The 17301-nt window shown below is 42.4% G+C and overlaps 1 protein-coding gene across 2 annotated transcripts in view; it reads left to right on the forward strand.

The window, feature by feature from the left end:
• prex2 (phosphatidylinositol-3,4,5-trisphosphate-dependent Rac exchange factor 2) overlaps nt 1-17301 on the forward strand; it is a 420366-nt gene that overhangs the window by 69961 nt on the left and 333104 nt on the right. For both annotated transcript variants that reach the window (XM_043689238.2, XM_043689237.2), the window contains exons 2-4: nt 7675-7746; nt 9237-9359; nt 13355-13459. In XM_043689238.2, coding sequence (XP_043545173.2) covers nt 7675-7746; nt 9237-9359; nt 13355-13459 — 300 coding nt within the window. The remainder of the gene's footprint in view (nt 1-7674; nt 7747-9236; nt 9360-13354; nt 13460-17301) is intronic.

Raw genomic sequence — 17301 nt, forward strand, 5'->3', positions numbered from 1 at the left:
TTCACCTTCAGGAAGCCAGTTTAACTCTGCTTTATCATTTCATGTATGTCTGAATGCTCTGTTATTACCCCCTTTATAATGGACTCTGACATTTTTCTAGTAATAGATGCTAAGTAAACTAGCCTATAATATACTTTGTTTTCTCCTTGCTTTTTACATAAAAGCATTACATTGGCAATTTTCTAATTCACTGAGACTTTTCCTGAATCCAAGGACTCTCGGAAGATTATAACCATTGCATCCATTATCTCTGTAGCTACTCCTGTCATCCTTTAGGATGCATTCCTCAGGTCCAGGGGATTTATCATCTTTAGCCCCCTTTCTCTTTAGTTGTATTATTGTATTTATCTCGTCTTTTCCTTTTAGCCCTTCCTTTTTTTTTTGTAAATTTTTATTGAAAATTTTTTAAAAAATTTTTACAAAATTGTAAAATTACTACAAAATGGTATAACAATCTTATATTATGACACCAATAACAATAAACAAACTGCTGGTCTACTCCAAAAACAATTTTAAAAGAATAAAAAACCCGATGCAAACTACAATCCAATAAATAAATTAAACAATAAAAAACTAAATTAGATTGGATTGAACCAAGGCAAATTAAATTAAATTAAGTTACAACACTCAGCGCTACCCCACCAAAGCACCCCATCACCGGGAGCATCAGTTGGCAAACCTGTATTTATTCGGGATTCCTCCTCCCCGGTCCACCAGACATAACCCCTGTGGCTACACAAAGGCCCTGACCAATATGGTCGACAAGTCTGTGTCTATATAGTTCAAAAAGGGCCCCCACGATCTATGAAATAGTCCTGAAATCCAGGGGGATGTGCTCCATAACTAACCTACGCCACCCCAAGAGGGCTGGGGGAGATTCTCTGACACCCAGCTAATCAGAATGTGCTTCCTCGCACAATGTGAAAGGATATTAAACAGTTCCTTCCCATGCACATCCAAAGAGGGGAGACTCGGCAGGCCCAAGAGGAGAGACACCAGATCTACCTTGACCTCGGTTCCCAAGACCCACTCCAAAACACTCGCTATAGCGCTCCAATACCAACAAAGCTTGTGGCATGACCACAAGTAATGAGTAAGATACCAATATCCGTTTTACATTTGAGGCACATTGGAGACATTTCTGTTTTCAATTTTGCAAGCCATTCCAGTGCGAAATAAGCCCTGTGGAGTACCTTCCAGAAAAACAAAGTAAAAAAAAGTTACATGCATCTTACAACAAGAAAATTAAAAGTGGGCACCCAGCCCATCTCAAGCGTACTTTGACCCTAGGCAATCCTGGTAAACCCTACCTGCACCCCCCCAAACCATACGAAGAGAGCGAAACGAAAAGGGAATGATAGAGAAACAAAAGATAATAGGACGGGAGAAAGAAGAGAGAAGAGAGTGAAAGAGAAAAAGGGGCCCTCCATATATTAAAAAAACAAAACCAGGTAAATCAGGCAAACAATGGAAAAACAACGTGAACACTTTTGTCTGTATTATTTGAGCCAGCCAGTTTATTTTAAGGTGTCCTTTGCCTTTTCCGATGAGTCAAAATTAAATACGGATCCTCCGTGGATGAAACGTAACACTGCCGGATATCTTACAGAGTGCTGAATATTCAAGTCCCGCAGACTCCTTTTTACCCCACCAAAAGCCTCCTCTTACGGATCACAGCTGCAGAAAAGTCTTGGAAAAATATAATTCTTGATCCTTTGTATATCAGGGCCTGTGGATCCTTCCCCAGTGCTCTAGAAGCTTCCAGTCCCATTTGCTGATCTCTGTAGCGCTGGAGTCGGACTGGGACCAGGTGGGGGCGATGGTCTGATCCGGGCCTGCGCACTGCAACCCAGTGGGCCCACTCGACCTGCAACCGGCCCGCCCTGACTTCCAGCTTCAAACCCTGCGGGAGCCATTGCTCCAGAATGCTGACAAGCTGGCCTTCCTTCTCCCGTTCCAGCATCCTGATCAAGTGATGGCCTTGATTTTCGAGGTCATCAATCTGCTCTGTACCTGCCTTTCCAGGGCCTGGACCTGACCCGCCAAGGATTCTGCCACGGTTTTGGAAGCCACGGTCCGCGGTTCCACATCCACCACGCGCTGCCGAGACGCTGGATCTCCTGATCATGCTTCTGCTGCATGGTCAAGATCGGTTCCAGCCTGGTCCGGGTCTCCTCCATCGCTGAACTGATATTCTCTTGGAGTTTCACAAACTCTGAGACCAGGTCTTGCTCCATAGGTAAGTCCCCTGGGACGTTCACGGAGGCCGAGCCTGTGGCAGTGGGCGTAGTGCCCTACTTGTTGCAATCCTCGCTGTCCTTTTCCCTTGGTCATCTTCCTCACTCAATTAAACTGACACACAGCAATACTGGAGATCTAAAACTATCGATTTTTACCACAATCGTTCAGAAAGAGGGGTGAATGCACCACCTTGCCTGGGTTCTGGTGCAGAGCTCAGCTGGGCAGACCTACAGGATCACCACCATCTTGGATCTCCTCTTGGCCCTTGCATTTTTAATACATTTTGAAAAGTTATTATTGTTTTCTGCTGTGAAAACTGATGCAAAGCATTTATTCAACTCCTCTGTCATTTCCTAATTTCCCATTGTTATTTTCCCAGCCTCATTCATTAGGGGACCTATGTTCCTTTTTTGCTCAGACAGTTGAGTTTAACAGTTAGGACATCATGTTGAGGTTGTACAGCAAGTTGACACCGTTTTTGGAGTACTGCGTACAGTTCTGGTTGCCCTGCTGCAGGAAGGTGTTATTAAATTAGAGAGAGTTCAGAAGAGATTTACCGGGATGTTGTCAGGACTGCAGGGTTTGAGTTATAAGCAGAGGCTGGATAGGCTGGGACTCTTTTCACCGGAGCCTAGGAGGCTGAGGCATGAGCTTATAAAGTTTTATAAAATCATGAGGGGCATAGATAAAGTGAATACCTAAGGCCTTTTTCTCTAGCGTGGGGAGTTTAAAACTAGGGGGCATATTTTTAAGGTGAGAGGAGAAAGATTTGAAAGGGAGCTGAGGGTCCACCTTTTCACACAGAGGCTGGTTCATGTGTGGAATGAACTGCCAGAGGAAGTGGTAGATGCAGGTACAGTTACAACATTTCAAAGACATTTGGACAGGTACATGAATAGGCAAGGTTTAGAGGGGTTTGTGCCAAATGCAGGCAGGTGGGACAAGTTTAGTTTGGGAAACGTGGTTGGCGGGGGATGTGTTAACCTGAAGGGTCTGTTTCCGTGCTGTATGACACTATGACTCTATTTAAAGAAGCTCTTGCTGTCTGCTTTGATATTGCTTGTAAGTATTTGCTCAAGCTTAATTTTTTTCCTTCTTTATTATATCTTTGGTCCTCTTTTGTTGATCTTTAAAACGTTTCCAATTCTCTAGTTTACTACAATTCTTTGCCATATTTATGTTTTTCCTTTCAATTTGATACTTCTGTGATTAACCCTGGTTGATTTATCCCCTTCCTAGAAGCTTTCTTCAACACTGGAATATGTCTTTGTTGTGAACCGTGAACTATTAAATAATCCTCTCAACCCTCATTTCTTTGTAATTATCACTGATAAGCTTAGCACAGTTGTATCTATTCCCAGTTCCTCCCTCTGAAACTGATGGTACATTTTGCCATGTTATGGTCATTGCTTTTGAGGGGATCTTTTACTCTGACATCCTTTAATAAACCTGCCTCATTACACATCCCCAGATCCAAAATAGCCTGATCCCTGGTTGGATCTATCACATATTGTTCTCAGAAACAGTCCTGAATACTGTTACTGAACTCATCTTCAAGGGTATCACTGCCAATCTGACTATCCCAGTCGAGATGACGAATAAAGTCACTCTTAATTAATGCACTGTCTTTTCAGTGGAGTAGCAGACCATTCGGCCCATTGAGTCTCCACTGCCCATTCAAACAGCATCCCACCCAGACCCACCCTATCCCTGTGACCCTCATTTCCCATGGCTAACCCATCTAGCCTGCACATCCCTGCACACAATGGGGAATTTGGCATGGCCAATCCACCTAACCTGTACATCTTTAGATAGTGGGAGGAAATTGGAGCATCCAGAGGAAACCCATGCAGACATGGGGAGAATGTGCAAAGGGTGGAATTCGCACATGGGTCCCTGGCGCTGTGAGGCAGCAGTGCTAACCACTGAGCCACCATGCCACCCTCATTATCTAGGTAAAAACAAGGACTGCAGATGCTGTAAACCAGAGTCTAAATTAGAGTGGTGCTGGAAAAGCACAGCAGGTCATGCAGCTACCGAGGAGCAGGAAATTGGAAGTTTTGGGGAAAAGCCCATCAGGAATAGAGCTCTATTCCTGATGAAGGGCTTTTGCCTGAAACGTAGATTTTCCTGCTCCTTGGATGCTGCTTGACCCGCTGTGCTTTTTCAGCACCACTCTAATCTCGATCCCACCTTCATTATCTCCTGAGCTATGCTCTGTCCCACTCTTGGGCTACTGTTTGCAGAGCCTATCGACTGTTCATTCCATTATCGTCTTCTGCGTTTTATTTCTTGCCTCCATGCGTATGGATTATCCAATCCATCCTGTACCATCTTGTGCCCACAAAGCTAACCCATCACCCTGTCCTTTCTAATGAAGAATCACCAGAGTCAAAGCGTCAACTCTGCTTTCTTCCCAGTGCTGCTGCCAGTCCTGCTGAGTTTCTCCAGCAATTTCTGTTTATGTTTCAGATTTCCAGTATCCGCAGTTCTTTGTTTTCTTTTATTTCTTTCACTTTTCTCTGTCCTTTGACAAAGTCACGTAACCCTGAATATTTAGATGCTAGTTTTGATCCGTACGTCTCTGTAATGGCTTCCCATTAACCTGTATTTGTGCCATTCATTCATTTAGATTATATTAGATTCCCTACAGTATAGAAACAGGCCCTTTGGCCCAACAAGTCCACACCGACTCTCCAAAGACCAACCCACCCAGACCCATTCCCATACCCCTACATTTTACCCCTGACTAATGCACCTAACACTATGGGGCAATTTAGCATGGCCAATTCACCTGACCTGCACATCTTTGGATTGTAGGAGGAAACTGGAGCACCCAGAGGAAACCAATGCAGTCACGCAGGTGCTGTTAGGCAGCAGTGCTAACTACTGAGCCACCAAGCCACCCATATTTATTTTGTTCAAGGAAGAGCATTTATACTATACGCATTCAATAAAGAGCCATTATCTTTGCCTAGTTATTATTTCTTTCCCCTTTGACCTGATTTATTGCTGGTTTTCTATGTTTGTGTATTCTGACCCTTCTTGACTCCCTCTGAGTGTCGTTATCCAAATAGCTGCTTTGTAATGCTACAATATTCTTTGGCTTTATACTCCTACATTTCCCTTCTCCCAAACCCCCTTTATCCCTCTCTAATTAAGCCCTCTCTCCAGCCCTATTTATTTGATTGGCCAGGTATATGAATAGGAAGGGTTTAGAGGGATATGGGCCAAATGCTGGCAAATGAGACCCCGATAAGTTGAGGCTATCTGATCGGCATGGGCGTGTAAGACTGAAGGGTCTGTTTCCATGCTGCACATCTCTGTGACTCTATGACACTGGTCTCATTTTGGCTCCCTACTATCCCAGCACTGGGACTCAAGTCCCATGAAGTTAAATCCTTTGCTCCTGCACCAGTCTTTCAGCCACACATTTCACTCCTTGCCTTTATTTACTTGATGTGAGTTTGCCTGTGGCTCAGGTGGTAACCCAGGGATATTAGCCCGGAGGTGCTTTTTCTTGTAATTTGGCTCCTTCCTATTCAAAGCAGAACCTCCTTTCTAGTCCTGCCAATATCATTGGTACCAACACAGAACATAGAACAATACAGCGCAGAACAGGCCCTTCGGCCCTCGATGTTACACCAACCTGTGAACTAATCTAAGCCCATCCCCCTACACTATCCCATCATCATCCATGTGCTTATCCAAAGATTGTTTAAATCTCCCTAACGTGGCTGATGTAACTGCATTGGCATTCCACGCCCTTACCACTCTCTGAGTAAAGAACCTGCCTCTGATATCTGTCTTAAATCTATCACCCCTCAATTTGTAGTTATGCCCCCTCGTACAAACTGACATCATCATGCTAGGAAAAACACTCTCACTGCCCACCCTATCTAATCCTCTGATCGTCTTGTGTGTCTCTATCAAATCCCCCCTTAGCCTTCTTCTCTTCAATGAGAATAGACACAAGTTTCTCAGCCTTTCCTCATAAGGCCTTCCCTCCAGACCAGGCAACCTCCTGGTAAATCTTCTCTGTACCTTTTCCAATGCTTCCACATCCTTCCTGTAATGGGGCGACCAGAACTGTACACAATATTCCAAGTGAGGCCGCACTAGTATTTTGTACAGTTGCAGCATCAATTACGGCTCCGGAACTCAATCCCTCTACCAATAAAACCTAATATGGGCAATTGACGTCTGGATCCCTTCCCTTCCTGTTCCAGGTTCTTCTTCACTCTGACATTTCAGGGTGTAAGGGGTGGCTTGGTTGTAACATGGATGATCCCTGAGGGGTTAGGACAATGTGTGTTTTTTTCCCTGTGGGAGAATTTAAAACTAGAGGTTTCTGCTCAAAATAGAGGTTGCTTGCATATTTAAAAAAGAGATTGAGGGAAGTCTTTTTACCTCCAACCGGAACTCTACCAACAAACATATTGACTTGGACCCCATTTGCCACCCTCTGAGATTAAAAAAAAACAGGAAATGACATCACCACAGAAATGACATCACCACAGGAAATGGCATCACCAACCAAGGAAACCTAAACACATAAATAGAAAGCGGGTCGTTAACACCAGTGCTTCTCCGGAGGCTCACTGGTGACGTCACCTGGTATGGTGATGAAACATCTGAAAATGAATCTTCCAGCTTAGTGAGCAAACTTTCATCCAGAAATCTTTTGCTCCAAGAGGGTTGTGAATCTTTGTAATGCTCTTCCTTGAAAAGCATTAATCATAGAATCCCTACAGTGTGGGAACAGGCCATTCGGCCCATTGAGCATTGCATCCAGACATTATCCCACTACCCTTTCCCTGCATTTCCCATGGCCAATCCACCTAACCTACACATCTTTGGACTATGGGAGGAAAACAGAGCACCTGCAGGAAACCCATGCAGACACAGGGAGAATGTGCAAACTCCACACAGGCAGCTGCCTAAGGTGGAATTGAACCTGGGTCCCTGGTGCTGTGGGGCAGCAGTACTAACTATTGAACAACCGTGCTGACAGAGGTTGATAGATTCGTGACAAGCAAGGGTTGAAAGGTTATCAGGGTTAGGCAAGAATATGGAGAATTCAGATCTTTTTTGAAGTTTGGAATACACTTGAGGGGATGAATATCTAATTATGCTCCTAATTTGTAAGTACATGTGCATGTAGGTCAGTCAGTGCAAGTGGTTGTATGAGTCCAGCTGATCCCTGCACCAGACACCGTTTTGAATAGGTGGAGTTTTGACCATCTAAAGTACTGAGTGTTGTATTTGTTGAAGTACTGTATTGAGCATCTTTTATACTTAGTCATCCATTTCACTTTGCAAGTTGTTTCAACTCGGAATGCTGTATTGCACATGTACAAGTCCTAGCTCTGGCTTTACTAACTCCAATCTGTACTGCAAGGTAAGGTAACACAAGTATGTTGTTTTTATCAGGCATTTATGCAGCGAATGGTGCAGCACGTTGCTTCTAAAGTTGACAAGAATGTGACTGAAGAAACTGTTAAGGTAAGAGCGTATGAGTAGGAATCGCGAAAGGTTAATCAGCCTCTTGAGTTAGTTTTACCCTACAGTGAACCTGACAGGAACCCAAGATCACATACAAACATAAGACATAGGAGCAGAAATTAGGCCTTCAGCCCATCAAGTCTGCTCCGCCATTCAGTCATGGCTGATAAGTTTCTCAACCCCACTCTCCTGCTTTCTCCCCATGACTCTTGATTCCCTCGATACTCAAGAACCTATCTATCTCTGTCTTAAATATACTCAATGACCTGGCCTCCACAGCCTTGAGTGGCAATGAATTCCACAGATTCACCACTCTCTGGCTGAAGATGTTCTCCGTATCTCCATTCTCAAGGGTCATCCCTTTTCTCTAAGGCTGTGACCTCAGGACGTGGTCTCTCCTACCAATGAAATCATCTTCCCAACATCCACTCTGTCCAGGCCATTCAGTATTCTGTAAGCTTGAATTAAATACCCCATATACTTATAAACTCCATTGAGTATAAACCCAGAGTCCTCAAATGCTCCTCTTATGTTAAGCTTTTCATTCCTGGGACCATTCTTGTAAAACTCCTCTGAACATGCTCCAGGGCCAGTACATCCTTCCTGAGATTTGGGGCCCAAAACTGTGCACAATACATCAAATGTGGTCTGACCAGAGGCCTATAGAGCCTCAGAAGTACATCCCTGCTTTTATATTCAAGTCCTCTCAAAATAAATGTTGAGACTATGGTGCTGGAAAAGCACAGCAGGTCAGGCAGCATCTGAGGAGCAGGAGAATTCTTCCCATTTCTGATGAAGGGCCTTTGCCTGAAATGTCGATTCTCCTGCTCCTTGGATGCTGCCTGACCTGCTGCGCTTTTCCAGCAACACACTCTCGACTCTGATCTCCAGCATCTGCAGTCCTCACTTTTTCCCTCTCAACATAAATGCCATCATTGCATTTGCCTTCCTAACTACTGACTCAACCTGCAAGTTTACTTTGAGAGAATCCTGGACTAGAATTCCCAAGTCTCTTTGCACTTCAGACTTCTGAATTTTTTTCCGTTTAGAAAATAATCAGGTTAAAACAGTTCCTTGTTATCAATGCCGAGTTAATGTATGTGAGCTGAGACTCAAAAACATATCCTTTGAAGCCTTTGGACTAGGGAGGTGTAAAGAAACTTACCCAAGGGTTCCTGTTTCCACTTTCTTCACAGTTCATTGGAAGACCAGAGATACCCTCTGTGGTCACATGTGGGCCATTTGGTTGCAACCTGAGAACCTCTACCCCATTGATGTGCTAGGGCACGCGGAACATTATGTTAGCATTCATTACCATCTCCAGTGAAGTTGGGGGGAAACATGTCTGTGGGTGGCTGTGTGAGGACAGTGGGATTATGAGGTTAGGAAAAATCTGGGCTCTTTGTTGGAAGTTCGTCTTCACAGAAAATTAGACAGTTTTCCACCACTTGAACTTTGTTGATGATGTGTTTCTCATGTTTACCTTCCAGACATTGTTCTCCAATATTGAGGACATACTTGCTGTGCACAAAGAATTCCTGAGTATCATTGAGGAGCATCTGTTACCTGAACCTAGTGCCCATCATGAATTGGGAAACTGCTTTCTTCAGTTTGTATGTATCAGTAACTCTGGCAGGACTGACTGACTCCAATATTTTCTTCTCTTATTGAGCTACTAGTTAAACCACAGCTTTCTATTGAGATTTGGAGATGCTGGTGTTGGACTGGGGTGTACAAAGTTAAAAATCACACAACACCAGGTTATAGTTCGGAGAGCTCCGGAAGCTAGTGCTTCCAACTAAATCTATTGGACTATAACCTGGTGTTGTGTGATTTTTAACTTTCTATTGAGGATACAATAACAGCAATGTTAATTTAAAAAGTGTTTTTTATTCATTCAGTATATATATGCATTTATGTAAACCCATATTGAATAATGCCATTACTTCATTTGCTTTATTAAAAGACCAACATGAAGCACATATTAAAACATAAAATTCTGGAAATGATTGTTGAGGGCATTCCATAGTTCAGTAATGATAAAACTTCAGGGGCATGGATAGGGTGAATAGCCAAAGTCTTTTCCCTGGGGTAAGGGAGTCCAAAATTAGAGGGCATAGACTAAAGGTGAGAAGGGAGAAATTTAAAAGGGACCTAAGGGGCAACGTTTTCACACAGAGGGTGGTGCGTGTTTGGGATGAGCTGCCAGAGGAAGTGGTGGAAGCTGGTACAATTACAACATTTAAAAGGCATTTGGATGGGTATATGAATTGGAAGGGTTTAGAGGGATATGGGCCAAATGCTGGCAAATGGGACTAGATTAGGTGAGGATATCTGGTCGGTATGGAAGAGTTTGACTGAAGGGTCTGTTTCCATGCTGTACATCTCTATGATTCTATAAGTGTTTGACATTTGCTTCTTATTTGAACATCAGTTTTATGGTCACATATATAGCAACAACCACAAATCTCTAGATGGAGGTAGCTAATTACTAAAAACTGTCAATTCCCTTGGCAGTATCGAGCATTGCTCATATATTCAGAAGGAAATATACTTTTTACCTGCCATTCCATGGGCAAATTACAAAAAAATTTACTAATTAAGGAAAATAATATAACAGGAAATAATTGATGTATTTTCTTGGTACATATTGAAATATTAGATAAAATCTGTAGTTAAATATTTGATCTTGCTTTGTGTATAAGATCATAGTCTTCTATTTGGGAAATATAGCATAACTTTTCTAGACCAATACAAATAATATAGTGGATTGTTCTCATTAGTAGGGGAATCTGCGCTTACAGCCAGTGAGATCAGCAAGAAATAAATCCCACCTCAAAGTTACAAGTTGTGCTTTGTAGATAAAACTTCCTGCTAAGGGCCTTACAGACTTTTAAACATAATATGGCCCTGACATAGGTATTGACTATCATGAGGTAAGTGACTGATGCATGCTACCATCCTGATAAAATTTTGTGAATTCTCCCTCCTGTTGAATGTGGTTTAATTTGGTGATAGAGGTCAGTGGCAATACATGTCTTTGATTGTTTTAATCAATATTAAGTGTGTATCATGACAAATAATTGTGAAGTGTCCCTTTTATTGATAATTTTCTACATGCTTTCTTGAAAACAAGGTTCCATCTGTACAATATGTAGAAAATGTCCAGAACATAGAAACGATGTGCTGTGTTTGAAATGGTACTCGCATATATCAAGAGTGAAATAACTGCACAGAGGCCATTATTCCATCACCAAGTCACCCTTTACTTACATTTGCATAGTACATAGACTCTGACCAGCTAGCTGAGAGCCAGTCCCTGAAATGAGCAGACTATCTGAATCTCCTGTTTATGTTTTTCTTTTTTTTCTTCCCACACTACCACCTGACAATCCCCTGATTATTTTTTTCTTTTTTTTGTGATCAAATCTGCTGTTTATTTTTTTTTTCCTTTTTTTTCCCCAGCACCCATGGTGTGTGTGTATACGTGTGAGACACAGTGAAAGACACAAAGTGATTAGATTAGATTAGATTACTTTACAGTGTGGAAACAGGCCCTTCGGCCCAACAAGTCCACACCGACCCGCCGAAGCGTAACCCACCCATACCCCTACATTTACCCCTTACCTAACACTACGGGCAATTTAGCATGGCCAATTCACCTGACCTGCACATCTTTGGACTGTGGGAGGAAACCGGAGCACCCGGAGGAAACCCACGCAGACACGGGGAGAACGTGCAAACTCCACACAGTCAGTCGCCTGAGGCGGGAATTGAACCCGGGTCTCTGGCGCTGCGAGGCAGCAGTGCTAACCACTGTGCCACCGTGCCGCCCGAATCTTTATTCAATTTCCACCACCAGGAAGATAGGGAAACACCCGAGTGGCCAGTGACAAGCAGTGCCCTTCACATCGAAGGGCAATGCTGTGTGATCAAAACAGTGAAGGGGAGGGTAGGGACTAAATCAAAATAGAGTTGGAGGGGGAAATAATGCACTCCACTCCCCGCGGCGCCCACCTCTCCCTGAACAACTCCAGGGTGTTGTTGGACACCGCGTGCTCCTTCTCCAAGGACACCCAGGCCCTAACGTAACCGCGGAGGAGGGGCAGGCAGTTGGCCCTAACGACCCCCTCCACAGCCCGCTGCCTCGACCTGTTGATGGCCAGTTTAATCTCCTGTTTATTTTTTTTTTTTTTTTTCGCCAAATCTCCTGTTTTTTTTTTCTTTTTTTTCTTTTTTTTTTAACCCCCACACTACCACCTAAGTGCGGTAGTGCTTATTTTATCCCCAGCACCCATGGTGTGTGTGTGCAGGTGTGAGACACAGTGAAAGACACAAAGTGCGCCAATCTTTATTCAATTTCCACCACCAGGAAGATAGGAAAACACCCGGGTGGCCAGTGACAAGCGCTGCCCTTCACATCAAAGGACAGTGCTGTGTGATCAAACAGTGACGGGGAGGGTAGGGACTAAATCAAAATAGAGTTGGAGGGAGAAATGATGCACTCCACTCCCTGCGGCGCCCACCTCTCCCTGAACAACTCCAGGGTGTTGGTGGACACCGCGTGCTCCTTCTCCAAGGACACCCGGGCTCTAACATAACCGCGGAAGAGGGGCAGGCAGTTGGCCCTAACGACCCCCTCCACAGCCCGCTGCCTCGACCTGTTGATGGCCAGTTTAATCTCCTGTTTATATCTGTCAGCCAGGGCTCCCTGATTAGCCCCAGGTTAACAACCCCAATCAAGGATGTTATAGCCAATGAAAACCACTAGGCCGTCTTCCAATCACCACAATGGGCCAGGAACCCTGCAGTGTATTAGTCAGGTCTGATCATTTCCCCAAACTCATTCTTTGGAGCTGGTGTTTGGAGGGGCAGAACTGGAAGCTTCCTGTTACCTCAGGACTTGTTAGCACAAGAGTTTGATCCCAAAATGTGACCAATGCTGAGTCATTCTAACAAGTGAAGTTTGGTCACTATGTTACCATCCCTTGTGAAAGTAAGCCTTGCACTTTAGAAAGCAAATGGCAGCTCTTTGGATTTAAACTGCCCGAGTGATAATGTAATTGTTCACTCACTCCATCGCAACTCTACCACTCATGGATTTTAGAGTGTAGGAAGATTCAGATGGCTGAGTTGGATTTAATTTCCTATCGCTGCATGTCCTGGTTACACTGCCTCCAGCATTAAGTAATGCTAAGCAGTATTCTTGTTTGAATTCCTTTATCATTGAAACAAGGAAACTAACCAGTGATGTCTGCTGCCGATATTGTGTATTAAATGGATGCAGGTTGGTTAGCTCAGTTGGCTGGATGACTTGTTTGTGATGCAGAGTAATACCAACACAACATTTACACATTGACTAAGGTTAACATGAACTTTGTACATTTTCAACCTCACTCCCTGCCTGAGGCGTGGTGACCCTCAGGTGAAACCATTACCTCTCTCTATTAAGGGAGCTGTCCAACAGTTCTCTAATTCAACAAGACCTTCACCTATTTTGTTGTAATTGATACATTTAAAGCTTTTATCGACACTACTAGAACAGATTTTTGCACTAACCAACAATTCACAAGAGTTGCTTATCGAGTTTTTTTTCTTTGAAATACAGAGACATCGATTTTCTATCTATGATGAGTACTGCAGTAATCAGGAGAAAGCACAAAGGCTACTTTTGGAACTAAATAAAATACAGACTGTACGGACCTTTTTACTGGTAAAGTCTCCTTTCCTTCTACATAATTGAATGCCAAAAAGCAAAAAAGATTTTCTGCAGTACTAGTAATTCATATCCAGTGATAAATATGAATTTTGACAAGGCATTCTTGATGTGTGAGTGGGTGGTAATTGATAAAATAGATTCAGCCAAGTCTTGCTGCTCATCTGGGTGTGCTTGGTTAAAATCATTCTTTAAAACTGTAGGTTTTATATGTTTTGTGGATGCAAAATGGTTTATGTTTGGTCATTCATTATCATCAACCTCCTACCTGAACTACAGAGAACATGCTGCCGAACTATCACACAATGCTGTTCTTGAATTGAACTGTAGTTGCTCTCCATGAGGCAAAGTAGCACCAATAGATGGAAACATTTGACAGAAGGATTTGTACCTGCAGTGTCCAGTGACATAACAGATGCTGTCTGTCTGCCTGCTGAATGTCTCCAAAATTTTTCCAGATTTTCAATATCAAAATTGGTACTTTACAAATGTATTTGTACATTATTGGACCACATTAATTATAGTTGTCTATTTATAGATGAGATAAATCCTTTCAAGTATCAAACCAAGAATCTAATATATGAAATACGAGATATTTGTAAGTGAGATAAGTGGATTAATAGTTTAGAAGCTTTAACGGATTTTGTGGTGCTGGTGCAGACCAGAAACAGACTTATCTTCCTGGGGATTAACACACAAGTTAGTTTGGAACTGACCACATGGAGGAAACATGGATGAAAATTTGTTTAAACTTTTATTCCAAGACTCCTTGGTGCTTCGGTTGATATACCAAAACCTTGATTCCAGGGGTGACCAGAATAAATGTATTTTCATTTCAAATTTTGTGATAAAAAGGGAAGTTGAAAAATGTGGTGCTGGAAAAACACAGCAGGCCAGGCAGTATCCAAGGAGCAGGAGAACCGATGTTTCGGGCATAAGCCCTTCTTCAGGAATGGACCACATGCTAAAAGAACAGCAATATACTTTAAAATACAGGTTTGACTTTGGGAAACTTGCAGATGGAGACATTTGTGTCTTTTGAGATTGGTTGAGGTCTTGGGCTTGTTAAAGAAGTATTCTTAAGTTGTCGAAGCATCTTTCAGATGGATCTTTCAGGTGACACAAACTGTAGTCACTGTACCCATAGTGATTAGAGTGCCAGCCAAGTGGTCTGCTTTGTTCTGCATGTTGTTAAAATTGTAAATTGTGTGAGGTAAAGTTTGTGATATATTTTAATGTAATTTGTAACTTTTTAAATGTCAAGCTGCCTGAAGGGCAATAATTAACTTGGAGGCATTTGTGTAGTGGTGGTGATTTCTATACAAAAATGTGACAGTAAATACCTGAGCTGTTACGGGGTTTTGTTTTAGTTGAGACAGTTTTTACAGGTGAACAAAGAGTTATTGATTTATTTTTCAGTTGAGATAGCCATACTTAATTGATTTTTTTTTTCTTTTGATTAATTGAAACACCTGTACCTTGGAAAAAAAACTTATGGGTTTCAGTTTAACAATTTTGCAAAAGCTTGGCTAAAGTTGAATGTGCAGATTACCTCAGAGTAAGATGTTTAGTTTAGATGTTCCAGACCAGAAGTGTTTGGTTAAAATTCTAAAGGTGTTATTTGAAGCTGAGAAAATCTAAGCTTGGTTCTATGCGGATGCAAGGAAGAGGGAATCAGATTCTCAGGACTGGGAAATTGAAGGTACATGTAAATCTATCCTATGTGTAATAGAGAAGGGAATGCTCTCTCTGGTGTTTGAGTCCTGTCAAAGGATGCTGTTGGGATTAATGGGATTTTGAAATCTTTAAACTTACATTATATGTAAATGGTTTGGTTTATTCTATTTCACAGCTTTATTTTGTGTAATAAACTTCTGTTTTATTACTAAAACTAACCTGATAGCACCACATATTTGTTTTTCAGTGAAAGACCACTTTGTTAAATGTTAAAAATGTTAAGTATGATCTATCAAGCCAGATTGTTCAGTACTAATATCACCTGGGATCAGAGCAAGTATTGTTGGAACTTGTGGTGATATGTGCCTTTTCTCTTGAAAAGGGATGTTGTAAACCTGGTGTTGAGGTGTCTGCTCCATGGAAAACAGAATGAATAACTTGCGGTCTTTTTTTAAAGTAGACAAAGGAAGTGTGAGTGGGTAGAGTCAGGCACACACAGTTTTTGTTTTGTTTTCAATTATTGAAGTTGGGCTTTGGAGTTGCAGCTGCTAGATACAGGTCACTCTCTGATGCTGCTAGATTCATTCTATCAGTGTTCCTTCTCCTGGATTAGATGAGATAGCAAGTGAGGGAAATCTGTTTTGCTGAAGTTACCTTTGCCAAAGATGTATTTATGGGTCGCTGCTATATTGGAGCTGTTTATGAGTAGTAGTTAATTAACATGGTTTTGTTAGATGTTTCAATAGAGTTGCAGTTATGCCAATTCTTTTATTTTTGTTTGTATTTTAACTGTGGTGCAAAAATATAGTGTAATTTGTTTAAAGTCGAGTAGTTTGTCCAATCAAATCACATTTGGAAAGCAATGCATTACACCTGCCTTAAACAAGATAAAGTTAATGTCTGGGCTGTCGTCTTGATATGTTTTTAGGGGTTTGGTCTGGCCTGTAATAGAACTACATCCAGGCAAGTGGAGAACATTCTATAAAACCCCTAATTTATGCATGAAGACCATGGAAGGATTTGGAAAGTAAGGACATGAGTTAGTTGCCTCAGACCTCCCAACTTCTGCACTAGGTTTTGAAGCCCACTGTTTACGTAGCTGATCCAGTTATGTTTCTGTTCAGTCATGACCCAAGGATTATTGTGATGATGCTGTCACATTGAAAGGTCATTTTAAAACATAGAACAGTACAGCACATTACAGGCCCTTCGACCCTCGATGTTGTGCTGGCCTTTTATCCTACTCTACGATTAGACTAACCTACATGCCCTTCATTTTACTGTCATCCATGTGCCTATCTAAGAGTCGTTTAAATGTCTCTAAAATATCTGACTCTACTACCACCACTGGCAGTGCATTCCATGCACCCACCACTCTCTGTATACAGAACCTACCTCTGACATCTCCCCTAAACCTTCCTCCAATCACCTTGAAATTATGCCCCCTTGTCCACCCTGGGAAAAAGTCTCTGGCTATCCACTCTATCTATGCCTTTCATCATCTTGTGCACTCTGTGAAGTCACCTCTCATTCTTCTTCACTCGAATGAGAAAAGCCTTAGCTCCCTCAACCTTTCTTCATAAGACATGCCCTCCAGTCCAGGCAGCATCTCCTGTGCACCATCTCTAATGAGATGACCAGAACTGAACACAATATCCCAAGTGTGGTCTAACCAGAGCTCTATAGAGCTGCAGCATAACCTCATAGCCCTTAAAGTCAATCTCCCTGCTAATGAAAGCCAACACACTATAAATCTTCTTAACAACCCTCACAACTTGGGTGGCAACTTTGAGGGATTTATGAACATGGACCCCAAGATCCCTCTGTTCCTCCACACTGCCAAGAATCCTCCCTTTAACCTTGTATTCAGCATTTAAATTTGACCTTCCAATGTGAGTGACTTCACACTTTTCCAGGTTGGACACTATCTGCTACTTATCAGCCCAGTTCTGCATCCTGTCTATGTCCTATTCCAACCTACAACAACCCTCCACACTACCCACAACCCATCAACCTTCATGTAAGCGGAAAATTTACTAATCCACCCTTCCACTTCCTCATCCAAGTCTTTGATCAAAATCACAAAGAACAGAGGTCCCAGAACCGATCCCTGTAGAACACCACTGGTCACTGAGCTCCAGGCTGAATACTTTTCATCTACC

Source organism: Chiloscyllium plagiosum, unplaced genomic scaffold, assembly GCF_037043375.1.
Source record: "Chiloscyllium plagiosum isolate Xiang-an unplaced genomic scaffold, Cpla_swu_hap1 HiC_scaffold_4, whole genome shotgun sequence".
NCBI lineage: Eukaryota > Metazoa > Chordata > Chondrichthyes > Orectolobiformes > Hemiscylliidae > Chiloscyllium > Chiloscyllium plagiosum.